The sequence below is a fragment of the Pleurodeles waltl genome, chromosome 9 (assembly GCF_031143425.1).
Source record: "Pleurodeles waltl isolate 20211129_DDA chromosome 9, aPleWal1.hap1.20221129, whole genome shotgun sequence".
NCBI lineage: Eukaryota > Metazoa > Chordata > Amphibia > Caudata > Salamandridae > Pleurodeles > Pleurodeles waltl.
The window spans coordinates 914,345,398-914,362,445 of record NC_090448.1 but is presented as its reverse complement, the minus strand read 5'-3'; the positions used below and the strand labels follow the sequence as shown (position 1 = coordinate 914,362,445).

At 43.7% G+C, this 17,048-nt stretch overlaps 1 protein-coding gene across 1 annotated transcript in view; it reads left to right on the top strand.

Annotated features, from left to right (window-relative positions):
- AK7 (adenylate kinase 7) overlaps window positions 1–17,048 on the top strand; it is a 225,742-nt gene that overhangs the window by 57,874 nt on the left and 150,820 nt on the right. Inside the window, exons 3-4 of the mRNA XM_069208273.1 lie at window positions 23–131; window positions 10,430–10,524. Of these exons, the coding sequence (XP_069064374.1) occupies window positions 23–131; window positions 10,430–10,524 (204 nt within the window). The remainder of the gene's footprint in view (window positions 1–22; window positions 132–10,429; window positions 10,525–17,048) is intronic.

Here is a 17,048-nt window from a genome sequence, read left to right as displayed (position 1 = left end):
CTAACATATATGACTTTTTCAGATTACTACCCGAGAAGAGCTGTTAGATTACTTGCTGGAGTGTGATGTCATCATTTATAATATAACTGAAGATGTTCATCAGATTGATGAAGCCACCTGGGCTGTTTCAGGTTGGTACACATTTTATTACTACATTTTGTAAAGAATTGTTAACCGTCAATTGGCGGTCTGTGTTCCAGTAGCACTTTCCAATTATTCCATTTAATTGGTGTAGGAATCCCCTGAGCCTTAGTACAATAAACATTATTCATTTAGATTGCCTAAATAATGTGCGATTTATTGCACAGAAAGGCACCTACAGAGCTCAAATTGGTGACTCCCCAGATCACCAACAGAATGGCGCTCATTCATGAGCTCCTTAGTTTGGGTAGGGTATCCTCCCTAGTACAACAAGCACCTCAGCAGAAACCTCCACAACCACACAGGGTTCTGGTGCTGGAGGTCACCATAAACATTTGGAGATCCAGCCCACTGCACCAGAACATCACGGGATGATGTCGGACCCCAAACCAGCTGATGCTGTGTGGCCCACGGCTGTCGTTAAAGGGATTGCTATACTCTATTATTCCCTCTGTCATGTACTGATCTGATTGCCGCCAGTGGGCAGTTTATGTACGGATCCTTGTGGCATACCTTGATGCCATCGCCCAATCCCCTGCTGGGCGCAGCTTCTGGGCCAATGTGCCTCCAAAATGACATGTCAGTAGTTCCTCTCCTATGCCATAAACTTCTCACTGTTCCATTCCTCGCTACCTGGGGGTGCGCACCCTGTTGAGCACACTCTCCTTTCCCAACATCCTGATTTTGAGTAGTGCCGCATTGCAAGATTCCAGTGAGGTAATCTTTCGAGGCCCTTACCCACCCAGCTGGGATTATGACGCACCACCCCTTCCTCTACAATTCTGACAAAGGCTGCAGCCATCTACTTGCTCTGCCATCAGAGACTGACCCACCAACATTGTTAACAAGTCCAACTAATTCAAGAAAGCAGACCAATCCACAGGATCATCCAAACGAAGCCCTGTTTCCATGTACAAGGACCTCATCATCTGCTCTTAAGGGACATCAAAAGAGGATTAAAATAAGCCAGAGTGATAACAATTTTAAGCCCTACCTACACTAATAATCACACAATTCCACTTTCACTCACTGACCACAGATAAAACCCAGCTTACATTACTAGGCCAATTCCCTCTCACCTACAACATTGCCCCAACCTCAAGACCCCTACCACTGAATTAGATTGGAGACTCAGGCCCTGATAACATAAATATGCCCTCTCTCCTGTCATACTCCATCATATCTGACTTACTATATTCTGATCCTGATATTCCGGTCCCCCAGCATTAATAATGTTTTATCATTTGCTCTCCCCACAGCCTCTAGGTCCACCAGTTGCTCACTTTTCCCTTTTATCCTGTTCTCTACTACCTCCTAGCTTACACCCCTCTTGAGGAGACCACCTTGCTGTTGCTATTCACTCAAACTTCTACTTTATTTACCTCTCTTGCTAACTGGAAACTGCACTCAGTGCCCCCACACTAGCCCTTAGTGTTGGACACTTCTATAAGTCTGCTTCATGCCACGCTACGCTTCACCCCTCCCACTTCTCTCCTTCGCCTTCCTACCTCTTTCCCTCCATCTGTCAGGGCCTTTTTGTGATGGCTACCCACTCAACCTCCAACCCACACTCCAAACTCACCAGACAGGCCTGAACTCCTACAAATAATCTACCCAAAAAACTAAAAATGTAACTAATAAGTTTAGACACAGACTCCTTAAGAAACGTGCAGAAATCATCCTTTCTGACCAATATATTTGCACAACAAAGATGCCTAAAGACTAACCTTATCTTCTTCTCCCACAAATCTGCTGGATGGACCAACTCCTTCATCAACTACCTATATGTAACTTGCTCCTCAGGAGTCGCTTATGGTCGCAAACTGGCAATTAGCCCATCAGCCATCTTACACACAGAAGTATTATTCTCCATCTACAACAACAGCAACATTTTGATTCAAGCCTCTGACGTAAACCTGCATAATTTTGACCTACAATTTGTTAACTATGTGACCCCGGCTTTCCCCAGATCTGGGAAAGGACCCCCTGGCCCAGAGGCCCATTTAGCACCAGTACAGGCAGGAAATTAGCTATGCAAGGAGACGTGTTGCACTACCAGGCTAGTCACACCCCTAAGGTGGGCAGCCTGATATGCTGCACAAAGGAAGAGTTCCACCATCTTGTTTTTGGTGGAATTAGGAATTCTGGGACAGGGTTATGCCTACTCCCCACAGGAAGTCATCATATTAGGGGTGAAGTCACCCCAGGGGTAAGTAACCCATTGGCCGACCATCACGAGAACTGTGGACCAGCCAGGACTTTTGGCACCAGACACTGCCTACCTGTTGCTGTCCCGACAATCGCTGTGACCCGACTCGTCCTGCAGCTATGCATCTCCCAAAAGCCTTGGAGGGCTGCCAGCACTACGGAGACCAGACAGCATCTCCCTTTGAGTGGAGGAGCCACTTCCCTGCAACCAGAAGGCACCGCCTGCGATGTCCAGTTCACCAATCTGCTGACCGCCCAGTCCAACGATGCAGCAGTTACCCAGGATAAGGTCACCGTTCTCCCATCTCCTCACCATGTTTTAAGATGCCAAGCCCTCCAGGAGTCACCCTGTACCAAGACCCGGGTTACTGGAGCAGTTGTATGCACTGGGGCTTGTTTGTGTCTGGACCAGACATCACCGCTGCAAAAAGATGGCCTGCTCACGGACAATGGAATAGATGAGGCTGTCGATGAGTGGCCGGACTGTCTGTTTTTCTTCCCCCTCTGCAGGTCTACCAAGAACTGTGAGCGCCTTTGATGCCCAGGACCAGCCAACCAAAGCCCTCTGCACCCGAGAGCCACGGCCCGGGTCCACGACTATTGATTATGTCACCTTTCTCCTAGGACACTAATGAACTGAGCCCCCAGTTGGGAGCTCCTGGACTTGTCCCCAGCTCCCCCTCTGCATCCTGTTTTTAGGTGACCCCCCTCTTCGCCAAGCGTGTAGTGCCCAAGACACCTGACCAGCACCTCTACATCCAGACACCCCAGGGGAGGTAAACCCAAACAGCTGATGTTTCTTGTGACCTTGGGCCCCTAGCACCCTAGAACAACCTAAAGGGGAACCCCTGAGATTCAGTTGCGACTACCCATATGCCCTACATGTTTCTTCTTCATTTGAAAAACACTACAGCGTAAAAACTCATTTGTGTTTATTACTTACCTCACTGTGCAAAGTAAGTGTCTGAATAGTATTGACCTTATACTGAAGATGTTTGGTGTCTAAAAGAATATAAAATGTGTTCTTGTTTTCTAAAATTGGTCTTGAGTTTCTTCCTGAGTGTGTGTCTCATTTATTGACTCTGCGTGTTCCACAAATGCTTAGCCCTACCCTCTGATAAGCCTAAACTGCTCGCCCACACTAACACAAAAGAGAGCATTTAGGGTTATTAGTTTAACCTCTGTCAGCCAATAGGAGTCGCCTGTACAATCTACATAGTGTACTCGTACAATGATTCACTGCATAGATAGCTAGCTTCGTGCTTATGGGACCCTCTTGCAGTCACTGACATCATTATCCCTCCTGAATGGCTCACCCATTTCACCAACCACCCCCTCAACATACAGACCATCCCTCCCCCTCCTAGTACTACTACTCACAACCTGAAAAATCCTCACACTCCTCATACCCCTACCTCTGCCTTCTCTGTCACTGCCTCTCATATCCCCTGCAAGCTTACCTCCACCACCATCTCCAACCGCTATGCTCCCCTACCTCCCCCAATGACCCTCTCTCCTCTCAGCCAAACCAAAAACCAACATTATGGCACCCAGTCACAATGTGAACCACTTCGGCAAATCAGACCCTTGCTCTCTCCCTTTTCCCCATAACACACCCACCATTATTCATAGAAGCCAGCCCTCAGCCAGTTACAAAATCAGCCATCACTCCCCATCCAACACTCTATTACACACCTAGTTGACTTATTTGGCTCACATGCTGATTGCATATATCACATTTGGTCTGTCTTCAAGAACATCAATGGTAAGTGGTAAATTGAGTTTGCAACCATTTCACTATTTACCATTGTCAACTATATGTCTGCAGACTTGATAACTGCCAGAGCTGCCTCCACCAAAATAGAACAGCTCCTCTCCTCTCTTACTCACTCCATCCCAAACCCTAATGATATGTCTCTTCGCTGGACATCAGTAACTAATTGCAAAAAAACACTCCTCCTAAAAACAGCTCTTAAAGGCCTCTCAAACATTGACATTGGCAGTCTACTCAAAACCTACAAACCAGAAAGATACTGTGTCCCCAACTCAATCTAATCCTATATCCATGTATTTGAAGGTTTAGTACCAAATCCTTCCCCAGACATTGTCTAGACCCAACCCAACAACCTAATCCACATTCACATAGCCCCCCTAGCGCCACCAAGCAGACACTCAAAAACTTGAAGTGAGTCCTTTGCAACTCTATTTTTGCTGCCAAACACTGCAGTAAGATTGTGAAGACTGTCTTAATCTACAACTTCAACATGATTTTCCTCATAGAAACATATGTCATTGAACATTCATCCCCTCTTATTGACCTACTGGTCCCCCCTGACTTAAAATACCCACACCAGCATCATGATGGCCGAATGGGTGGCAGAGTCACTTTCATCTACAGAAGTGCCATCCTACTCAGATGTGTCGTAATTAGGAACTGCTCCTCATTTGAATGTCTGGGTGTTGGGCACCAGGTCTCTCTCTCTAACCCCACACGATTTACATCATCTTCTTCCCCGAGGAGGCAATTACATTTGCATCGAAGACTTAATGGAGTTGATCAGCAAGTTAAGCCCTTGCTTCACAGAACATTATCCTTGTTGATTTCAGTTTACATTGGAACAATCAAACAGATTCCAGGCAACTTTCAGAATTCTGCTACAAAACCTTGCACAATAAGACCTTGTGAATGCTAAGATAGAGGACATCTCTATCCACGCCATAAAGCCTGTTGAAAGGTCTGATCGCCACGTCATCCTGTTCTCGCTGTCCTTCCTGGGAATATGATCAAAAGGCCAGGGGCTAATAAACCCACAAGACCTCGTCATGAAAATTAACACTCACCTAGGGATTCTGAACCAAAGTCACGTAGCAAAACTATTGACAAATCACTACAACACCACCATGACGAGCTTAATTGAAGAGCTAGATCCCCCAAAGCATAAGAGGCATAGAATAAAGAACTCATATCAATGGTTTTCCCTGGCACTAAACGAAGACAGAAGACATTTACTTCCACAGGAACACAGATAGAAGTAGAACCTGTTGGCTTTGAATCGGCTCTCACTTCACAACTTAACAAAATCTTTGAAGCAAAAGCCTAATTTGTCAGAATGTAATTATATCAGGACAGAAACCGTCCAAACAATTTTTTAATATCATCAAACAACAGTGAAGAACTCAAATTGACTTCAGTTCCTCCAAAGATCGATCAACACCTCCATCACCCCATTCTGGACACATCTAACAAATTCCTCCCTCACACTTGGTAAGGTTCTAGACTTTCAGAAAATGGGATAGGTCACTCCACAGCTGAAGAAACACTGATCCAGAAGACCTGAATATTTTTGACCATATTACCATCCTGCCTTTTCTGGCAAACATCCTGAAATGCTGTGTCTCTGTCCAACTGAAGAAATTCATTGAAAGCTATAGCTTACTCAATTCAACTCAACCTTAACAGCCTGCTCCAGACTCTCAAAGAAAGAATGGGAACAAGCAGCACTGTCCTAGACTGTTTCGACTCCTACCCCACCAACTGCTCTCAACTAATCAATCTGAACAACTTCCTATCTACTTATTACTCCTTAATCCATGGGGGTCCCACAAGTATGCAGACTCTCTCCCACCCTCTTCAACCTGTACATTAGCCCCTAACCACTATGCTCAAGCAATCCAACCCCTCCTGCCATCTGTACACTGATGACATACAACTTTACTTGAAAGAGTCTTCGCTTGATGATATACTTTGTCGACCAATCCTTAAAGGACATACAACCCTGGCTGTCCTTCAGCCACTTAAAACTAAAAATGCTGAAGACAGAATACCTCATCATGCCCCCTCCTCACAGCCTGTCCCTAGTACAAGTCTGTCTGGAGTCCTGCAACATTCTGAACAGCATTCCAAAAATCATTGCAGCAAATCATCCGCAATCACTCTCAACAAGAACCAGAATCTGCAACCCCACATAGAAACCTCTACTAGAACTGCTCAATGCCAACTCAGACTCCTCAAAACCATCAAACCAATGATTCCAGAACCAGTCTTTAAAAATGTAGTACAATCTGTAGTCATCTCTAGGTTGGACTATGGAAACACACTACTCACAGGTTTTTCCAAAAATGCATTTGGCTGTTCTGAAAGCCACACTCGGCTCCACAGCACAGTTGGTCTTGAGAACTAGGCTTTCTGACCACACCACTCCAATACTTATCTTACTAAACTGGCTTACAGTTGAAGGTGAAGACCTCCTTAAACTTGCCTGTATCATACTCAAAGCCCTGAGCAGGATCAGTGGCAGGCAATAGATATTGGCAAGGTCCTGCACTACAGGGTATGTGGTGATGACTCCACATGACACTTTAGCTGTGCCAATGTGGTTGTGGACGCAAGGACTGACCTTTGGCACAATCCTGTGCTGTTGAGGAAAGGGTGCAATTGCCAGAGCATAGACCTATCCTGCCCATTGTGCTCTAGGTTCAAGTCTATCAGACCGTACTCCAGCATCAACAGCCCTACTTCAAATGCCCACTGAACAAGGCCTTGAACTGTGCTTTTGGCCACACTCTGCACTCAAAACACTTACCTCAACAGGCCAGGGCACGGCGTTTGCTGTGCCTAGTGGGCTATGGATATATGCCTTATAGTCAGGCCCTGCACTCAGCACATAGAATTTACTGAACCTCTCCTTCTATATACCTAACTATATACTTATTATATACACCTAACAGTCTGGCACAGGGTCTGGATTTCGACAGCACTGCCTTTTTAGCTGCTTCAGAGATTTTGATGGCGATGCTGGTGGTGTGAAATGCATTGTCACTAGTGATTTCATCAGTGATGTCACTGTAATGTCATTTGCGACAAAATGTATGAGATAACGAGCAGTGCATTGAAAGGTTGCATATCTCAACATAACTGGCATAATTATGTGGATTTTAGGTCCTGTATTATACCCAGTCACTTCAACTTCAACCGCTATGATTTCTCTATGTAATAGAAATGATTTCACTAACAAAGCAAATAACCATGCCATCCCTCTTCCAGAGTTGCATCAGTGAATTGTTTTAGTTTTGTTATGTTAGACCGCATATGGCACAGTCATTTGTTCAACCACAAGCTTTGCGTGCAGTGCACGGCCTTGGTTACATCCTGCTCCAAATTCACCTCTCCTAGAAGCTTCTCTTGCATGTGCCTTAGTTACAGGGCTTGACCTTGAGATCCTGGGCTCAGTCCCCATTCCCTATAATCTGCTTCACAGAGTTATAGCTATATGCAGCAGGCTGTGGTTGCAGAATGTGAACATTCAGGTACTTCCAGGAAGTGGCCTGCTTTCTGGAAATATCAGTGGTCTCTATGGAAATCACAGAATGCTGTTGAAACATCTCACAATGGTGGCACAGTTTTGGACCCGCAAAAGTAGCAAAGAAGGAGGCTACACTATCTGTGAATCTCTGGTCTATTTTTTTTATTACTTTAGGGCCTGGTTTGGATCCTCCCTCGGGTCTGAGTGTGTTCCTCAGGTTTCTTAATTGCTGATTGTAAGAAAGTGGATAAATGGTTAAGGGGTATGAAAGCCCCACTCAGGCATTAACTACAATCCTTGTCAGGGTGAATCACAAAAAATCACTAAATGAACCTGTACTTAATACCCTGCTTGCTTTGCACAAAGCAATCAGGCTTAACTTACAGGCAAAGTGTAAAGTATTTATACAGCACACAAACAGTAACAACGTGAAAACACAACACAATAAAAATCCCCAAAACAAGGTAGAAAAATAGAGTACATTTTAATTAGTTTTCAGTTTTAACATTAACTTTCCAGTCCTTCACTCCCTTCACCTACAGGGCCATTATATCCCTGCATCTTAACCAACAGCTTTGATCAGAAGGTCTCTGGAAAAGAGTCCCCTTGTGGGGCCCACTAGACATTACAGCGCCAGTCCGACGAGGAGCACACCCAATGATGAAGCATGACACCCAATTGGGTGTGTGAGGGCTCTTGCTTCTAATTACAGAGGTGCCTAGATTGACCTGTGTCCCATAGAGGGGTCCGGGTAGGAACTCCTTCTTACAGGAACTGTGTACCTTGATGTATTGTCTATTATATTTACTGCCACTACAATTTGATGGGCTATAAACTGGCACTAGATACTTGTAAGATATATAAAAGTTGTGTTACTTGTCCTCGCATGACAGTTTTTTCATGTGATGGATACTGTGTCAGGTAGACAATACTTCTTGTGTATATCTGCTTAAAGTGCATACAGTGTGTTTTTTCAGGTACATTAATGGTTTGCTTTTGCTGATACTGCTAAATAGCACTTGCATAATAATGTTTCACTAGCTTTCCTTCAGAATTTCTTGCAAAGCTTATGGATAATCAGTTACCCTCTTGTGGTGCTAGGGGGGCTGGCATTGAAACTTTTTATATGGCTGCGTTTGGTTCCTGATCCAGCCATTTTTTGTGATAAACAAATGTTATAGATTACATGGCCTAATATAACATGCTTACTTCCAACTTGGTTCTCTTTCCTTTGTTTCTTATGTACAAAGATCTAGGCTACATTGACATGGCCACAGTTCACAAAGCCAGGCACCAAGATCAACCATCCTATGTGTAAAAATGTTTACACTACTTGGTGGATACAACCAAAGCCCTTATTAAGAAATGAATGCCAAATACAACAGCAGTGACCAGCAGCTTTAATTTTATTGCGCTGCTTAGATCTTATGGTGAATATAGGAAATAATTTATAGTAGCTGGATTCCCACATGTGAATTCTGCGTGCTTCCGCTGCTTTGTACCGTGGGCTGTTTGCTGGAGTTAATTGGAATACCATTACACTGACGTGCCACATTCCATCACAGTTAAAAAAAAATCTATGTAAATGGTGAAAATGTGAAGTCCTCCAGTTACCATATATTTTTACAGCGTTGTTCCATTTCTATTGCTGTTCTCTGGATTTTCAAAAATATTACTGTTTGTAAGTATAAATTGGACGCGCAAGTAGCAGCATTGACAAAGGAAAATTCATAGAAGCAAGAATGGTGCCTTTCTGAATGGATTTGTTCACACCTAAAATTCGGCTGGCAAAAGGGATTTTTTATATGCAAGTATACAGACTGGGCAAGTTGTGGGAGTTTTAGGTCGAGGCTATCTGTAAAAGATAGGGACAAGGAAAGTTGTTGGTGTTCACAAACTTTCCGCAGGTAATTGCCACGCTGGTAAATATTTACTCCTATGAAGTGCAGAACTAAACCAAATGCCTGGGCAGGGAAATGAGGGCAGCACCCTCAAAGTAAGCAGGGATATGGGGAAGTTTCTTCCGTGGAAATAAAAATTCTACTAGTACACAATCTAAAGAAAACACGTAATCACTGCAAATTAGTGTATGTGTTACATTTATGTACGTAGAAAAGTAGACTTCATACATTTCCTTATGGTTAAACACCTGAGGCTCCTGATCGTCAGCTTTACAAGAACATGCTTATAATTCTTTAGGAACTCCTAAAAAGTGAGAAATGTACGAAAATCAGAGGCACTTCAGTGTGAATTTTTGACTTTCCTGTCTGGAAACTTGTGACTATGACCCCGGATGAAAGGCTAAGTGTAAACTGAATAATCACAATGATTACGTTTCTCTTTTTCTTGAAGCATTCTGGAGATGTAGATAATAGTCTAAGACTCAAGAGCAATCGTCTCCGGTTCTGTACAACTTAAAAACGGTCGTGCTGTAATGTTTCATGATTAACACAAAGCAGAATTGTTTATTACTCTTCTTCTGTAAATCCATCACAGTCACAGAAATGTACATTTAATTGCGTTCAGCTTTTATAGTTTTGCTACTTTTTTTTAAAGAAAAATGAAATTAAAATTCCACGGTAATCGCGTCTGAGAAGCTATAATTACCGGTACATTATTTCAATGAATGTATGATATAAAAATGATTTAATTATTTTTCGATGTTTTATATACGGAATATCAGTAAATCTGTGAACAAAGCCACCTATGTGTTTCTTAATAATAAGCGAAAGGCAGCTCATTCTCAATGCTTAACGTTAATGTCTTCCCAAATGCAGCACTGCACACAAACATAGAACATTTTGAAAGTCCAAAGATGTTCATCCTAATATCAACAGTAATGACATGGGCACGGAGTAAACCTTTAGATCCGGTAAGTTTTCGTTCATGTGCAGTTATCTTGTTTATTTCTACTTGCAAAAGTTAAATTTACAGCAAATCTGAATTTTTTTGAACATTAAAGGAGATTCTCAAAATAGATCTTTCACTGAAAAGGGTGAATATGTGTATTTGAAAAATATGTGTATACTCTTTCCATGTTTTTACAAGCTATAAATATTTCTTCTTGTGAAAGTCTCCATTTAGGGTTTTAGTTCACTCAAGTAATCATGTTTGTGAACGACCTTGCAGATAAGTATACGAATGCACAGTTGTCACAATTGACAAAGTAGTTGGTTCTCAACTGATAAAATATATGTTGTGCAATTCTGTAGTGTTGAAAACATTATTTTTGAGCATCAGATGTTCATATTACTGAAGTGTTTGTAAGAAATAGTAAAACAGTAGATACTGCATTGTCCTTTTATTAGATATAGATAAACATGTAAACATTCCTGGCTCTTCCAATTGCATATTTTAATGGATGATAACCAGGGAAATTATGTGTTTATTATTTTTGTCATAGGATGTTTATCATACGGCTATTCAGGTCTTGTTGCATTCTAGTGGCCCATGTGCAATACATTAACAAAATATGGCAAAGTATGATTCTTTTTTATTTTTATTTGGGTGTGGCAAACAAAAATGGTTTTACACTTATAAACAATAGATGTTCTGTGTAAATGAAGAAGGTGCCTACCTTCCCAGAGAGTGTTCATTCTGAATATTCATGCGAAGTGAAATGGTAAAAATTGGAAAAAATACTTCACTAAATGTTCATAACTGAACCATACTCCATCATTTATTTAGAAAAGTAATAAGTATGAATGCTCCTATTGTACTGCACATTGTTGTAGTTAGAATAGAAATAAGTACCTAATTAGGAACCGCATGAAGTGCGTGTATGGCATCCAACTGAACAAGTAGTCAGTCATCTCTTCTTCAGCTATGATTATATCATTTGTATGCAAACATTTATGTATGGACAGCGACTGGTAAATACTCGAGCTGCCTCCTAATCCATTGTTATTTTGCACACCCTGCCACCTCAGTTTGAACCAAGCTATCTGCAAATCATTTTCGACCGTGCTTTAGTTGGTACAGTCCAGCTCAAACTGCCAAGCCAGTTCCTCCCTGAAATGGAACATAAGCAACCCAGGACCAGTGTCTCCCTTGTTATTGACTCGTTAGCCGGGTATAGCTTGGTCCCAGTGACTGTGTGCAGCGAACCCACGTCTAGGCATACCTGTCCCATATAGGGTGACATTGTAAAGTATACAAAAAGTGATTGATGGAATGCTTGAATTAATCTCAGCCACTGGTAAATACTTGGAGCCACATTCAAATCCATTGTTATTTCCAGTTCAGGGAGTCCCTGACTTGGCAGTTTGGACTGGACTTTTCCAATTAGAGCAGGATCAAGAGCAGGAGCGGCTCGCTGGGCTTTGTCGGGGTAGGGTGGAGGGTGCAGGGGCACAGGGCGGGGGAGTGAAGGGGCGTGGGAGAAAATTGATATATATATTCTTTTTAAATCATGCTTTGCTCCTGGGCCACTCTTCTCCTGTTGCTGCTGCAGGCACAGGCTCCCAGCCTGCCCTACGGCCAATCCTGATGCTGCTCAGAGCAGCATCAGGATTGGCAGGGTGCGCCCAGCCAAGGCACTCCCAGGCTGACTGGGAGCCCGTGCAGGCTCTCTCCGGTCCAGCAACCGTGTTGCTGGGCTGGAGAGAGCCCTGGGCGCATGTGTGTTTGGCCAGCACGAGTTGGCCGGCCAAACACACATGCAGTCTGAGGGGAGTGCACAGTGCACTCCCCTCTGCTCATCACCCCCAATCCCCTGCCCCTTTTCAATTTCAGTTTATTATCCTTTCCTTGTGAAAGGATTTGCAGCAGTTGCTGCTGTCAGGGAGGGGTGGGGTGTGAGATGCTCCTCCGCCCAAATGGAGGAGCCGCGGCTGGTCAAGAGTGATTTGCAAATAGGTGGGTCCAAAATGAGGTGGCATGGTGCGCAAAAAAATGATGGATTGAGATGCGGCCCCAAGTATTTACCAGTGGCTGAGATTAATTCAAGCATTCCATTCATTCCTTTTTTATACATTATAATATATAATTTGTAGCATGCATGGTGGCCATCTCTGAAGCTACAGATGGAGGAAGTCCCATACTCAGGATCTCTTTAAGTTCATATCATGAAGAGGTTGATTCAGTTCTGCAGAGGCATACTAACTACTTGGGAGTCATGTATCCTAGGCATATGTCGCAGGAGCAAAAACGTTCGGGTCAATTTCAGATTCACAGATCTTGGTCTCCTACTGGCCAAGAGACTCATCACCTGTAGATGAAAATCACCTGATCCTCCATCTCTAGTGGCTTGGACACAGTCGCTGTCAGTCTGGGCACAGGCAGAGAGCATTGCTCTGCATAGACAGGACAGCTTGGGGCTCCACAAATATCTCATAGCCAGTAACTGCAACACTATAGTAGCTGAAATACATGCTGCATTTTATAACAATCCTGACGCACAGCATACATCAGCTTCTGGTGACATTACTTTAGGGGAGAGGGAGTTACCCACGCCCCCAACAGACAGGTGCGTGCTGCCAAGTGGCGGCTTATGAAATGACACACTCATCTCCAGCATCTGGATAATTAATGTCTGACATTAGGACACCCTTGCTAGATTGTCTTAGCACCTAATCAAGTTGTTTTCAGTGACTTGTGTAGGGGATACAATGTCCGAAGCACCTGTTGTTATCACTGTTATTGTTTATTGATGTAACGTTCTGTTTACTTCTGATATTGCGCAATGTGGCATCCTGCAGCCTGAATAAAAAATGTGCTGCCTACTGATTATTATATCCAGACATACAATCGCAACTTGTTACCAAACTCAACAACTCTGTTTCACATGCTGTACTCTTAGATTGTAACATTGGCACATGACTTATCCCTATTGACTCCATATAAGTGCTGTAATTTACTATACTGAAGTATTGCTGATATGTGATGTTATGTAATGTGGGGATATACAAAGAACATGGGGAAACAAAAAAAGAACAAAAGCAATAAAAAGGTATAAACAAAAATATAGTGACATCATTGAAGGTGCCACAGACAGGGACAGTTAAAGTGATGTGGCGCAAGTGATCGGCCTCTTCCTTCCTCAACCTTGAACCCACAAAAAACTCCTCATGGACCAAGGAACCTGCGACATAAGCCACATTTCGGAAACGACACCCACCCACTATCACCTAGAGAAAAGGAAGAATTTTAAATAGAAGAGAACAAGGCTACCTAAAAAATTAGAGTGATTTGCTGACACAGGGACACAGGCTGGCTGGAGGGGGGGGACTAACTTTCTGGTGGTCCAGGAACATTCAGCCCAACACTTAGTTGCCTGGAGTTGTTGATTGAAGGGGGCTTCGCCTGTTGACTAGTACTCTGGCAGGCATACAGCATTTATGCTGCGCCATGGTGAGGGAGAGTTTATGCTCTGTTGGTCCAAAGGAGATACCTTGGATTTCCTGTGACACCCGTATTTTTGCAGCTAACGGCTCAATGCTTAAAGCAAAAAGAAGTGGGGAGAGGGGGCAGCCCTATCTCTTCCCCCTCTTCAGATGAAAGGGAGGAGATCTTACCCTGCTGACCAGGACTCAGGCTTGTGGTGTAGCGAATACGGCTCTCACCACTGCAATAAAATTGTCACAAAACCCAAAGTGGCGTAAGATGTGGAAAAGGAAGTGCCAATCCACCTGATCAAAGGCTTTCTCAGCATCTAGGGCTATTAAGATGGCAAGTACTGACTGTTGGTGGCCTTTTCGACCAGGTGGATCACCCTCTGTAAGATATTGTGGGTTTTCTCCCCTTAATAAGCCCGGATTGGTCCAGTTGTATTAAGTTAGGCATGATATTGTCAAGAAGGGCCACTAACATTTTTGTGTAAAGTTTAACATCAAGGTTAAGGAGGGTTATAGGCCTATAGGAACCTCATTGTTGAGGGGGCCTTCCCTGATTAAAGGATACATGTAATTAAAGTATTGCTCATGGGTGGAGTCACTACTTGTGTTGTAGCTATATGGCTGAACAGGGCCATCAGGTGGAGTAGGAGGTCTGAGCTAAAGCTCTTATAAAATTGGACGGGTAAGCCATCTGGCTCTGGAGATTTGTTAAGTTTTAACGTGGAGATGGCAGTTCGGACGTCCTCCCCCCGACTGGTTTACCCAAGACAGCATTTGGGTCTTATGTCACCTCCATGTAGGGTAATTGGGTTACAACCGTAGTATGGTCAGCCGTGTAGAGTTGCTTAATAATAGCTGGCCAAAGGTTTTGGTTTTATCATCCTCCGAGACAGCTAGGAACCTATTACTTCAAGCAATGTTCTGTATTTAGTCCCTTTCATGTTTGATCCAAAGCTGCTGTGCTAGAGCTCCAACTTTGTTACCATGTTCTTAAGTTGTGTGTTTAAGGCGTAGCATGGGAAATTAACCCCTATCTGTATAAATTGTGTTGAGGTTTCTCCTCAAAGTTGTCACTTTCCTCTGTAGAGTGAGGGAGGGGCTTTCCTTGTTGGCTTTTTCCACGGTCTTAAGTTCCTCTTCTAGTGCAAGTCTATCTGTTGCTCTTTGTTTATTCAGTGTAGACTAGAGGCAATGCCTTTGTCGTGTATTACCACCTTAAAGGCATCCCAAGTATTGGAGAAGTTTGTGTCTTAGGGTTTGTTCAGCTGAAAGAAATCTCTGATAGTTTTCCATATTTCAGCCCTAAAAAGCATGTCCCTATGGAGAGAGCTTGGAAAAAACCAGCAACTATACTTTGGTGTAAAGGCCTCCCATTTTATTGTCAGACTCACCGGAGCATGATCCGAAATGGTCATTGGATAGAACTGGGCCTCGATTAACTTTGAAGTTAACGAATTGCTAGTAAACACATAATCTAATCTCGAGTAGGTGCGGTGAGAATGTGAAAACAATGTGTAATCAAAGGATGTCGGGTGGAGGGTCCTCTAAGAATCCACGAGCCCCAGTGAGGAGAAAGGGAAACTTCCCATGAGTCCTGTGGGTGTGTGTGCTGTCCTTCCCTGGCTCCCAGGTAAGATCCCTCATCGGGAAAATCTCCCCCTCTGCAAACCCTCCCAATAGAGAAAGCAATGACTGTAAAAATGGGATTTGTCCTGTGTTAGGGGCATACATGGAGGCGGAGCTGGACATACAGCCTGCCAGGTATCCCTTCACTATAACTATACTACACTCCTGATCAGTTTTGCAGTCTACTAGTTGACATTTTAGTGACAAATAGAAAAAAGCACGACCCCATTATGTCTGATAGCAGCAGAAGATTTGTACATAAGCGGATTTGTGGCACAGTCTATGTTCTTCAGTGCGCGGAAGATGTGTTTCTTGCAAGACTACCACATCATCGCGCCAGTCGAGTAAGTATTTCCAAAGCTTATGGCGTTTGGCTGGTGACTTAAGACCTTTGACATTCCAGGTAAGTGTGGTGACTACCATACCGTCTCAGTAGAGATAAACGGCATGCTGTTAGTACTGCCCCCCTGAAAGCATTGTACAAGAGAGCCCACCCTCTTGAGGAGAAGGCAGGCTTTTAGGCCATTGTTCCTAAGCCCCCCTCTCCCACCTGCATAGCGTGATCCCTCCCACACACCTGAAAACAAAAACAATCAACATCACAACATTGAAAAACTGGGGAGTAATCCCCAACCATGAATGAACATGTCTAAAAAGGATATACATCCAGGCGTAAAGGCCGAAAACCACTAGTGTAGCCTAAAGGTAGCATAAAGATGATTAGGCATGCTGACATCATTTAAACATGGTGTCCAAGTTACCAGAATGTCATTTGTGGCTTCTTGGGGGCAGTCTTGGAAATGATAATGGTCATAAAAGAAAAGGGTGGACAGAGTTAATATAGGTGTCTCATGTTGCATGTGACAGTCACTGTTTCTTTGGGTTTTTGAATGGCGCTGAGTGAGCCATTGTCCTTTCCCACTGGCCTCAGTTTGTGTAGTCGAAGGTATCGGTAGGTTCGGCGTTTCCTTTAAGGATATTCCCAGTTAAGTCACAGCCTCCGAGAGTTCTGTGAAGTCAGGGGACTTATTTTGGAAGTCGAATGCTAAGCCAATAGGATATATCCACCAGTATCTGATACGGTCATGGCAAAGCTGGTATTTCACTGGATGGAACTGGAGTCGCCGAGCCAGTATGGTGGGTCATTTATCCTGGAAAAAAAGAGCAAGTAGCTCCTTGAAACTAAATCTCTTACTTCTTTCTTGCCGCCAGTAAAATAGCTCCTTTGACTTTATAAGAGAAGAGTTTTGCCAGAACATGTCTAGGACATTTCCCCCCTCCTGGAGTCAGGGGTCCCACGTGGTAGACTCTATCAAGCTTGATCACAATATGGTTATCGCCGCATATGTTTGAGAATAGCCCTATCACATATGCCTCTAGGTCACGGCCCTCCGCTCCCTCCTCTAAGTTTCGGATCTTATATTATCTCTCTGGG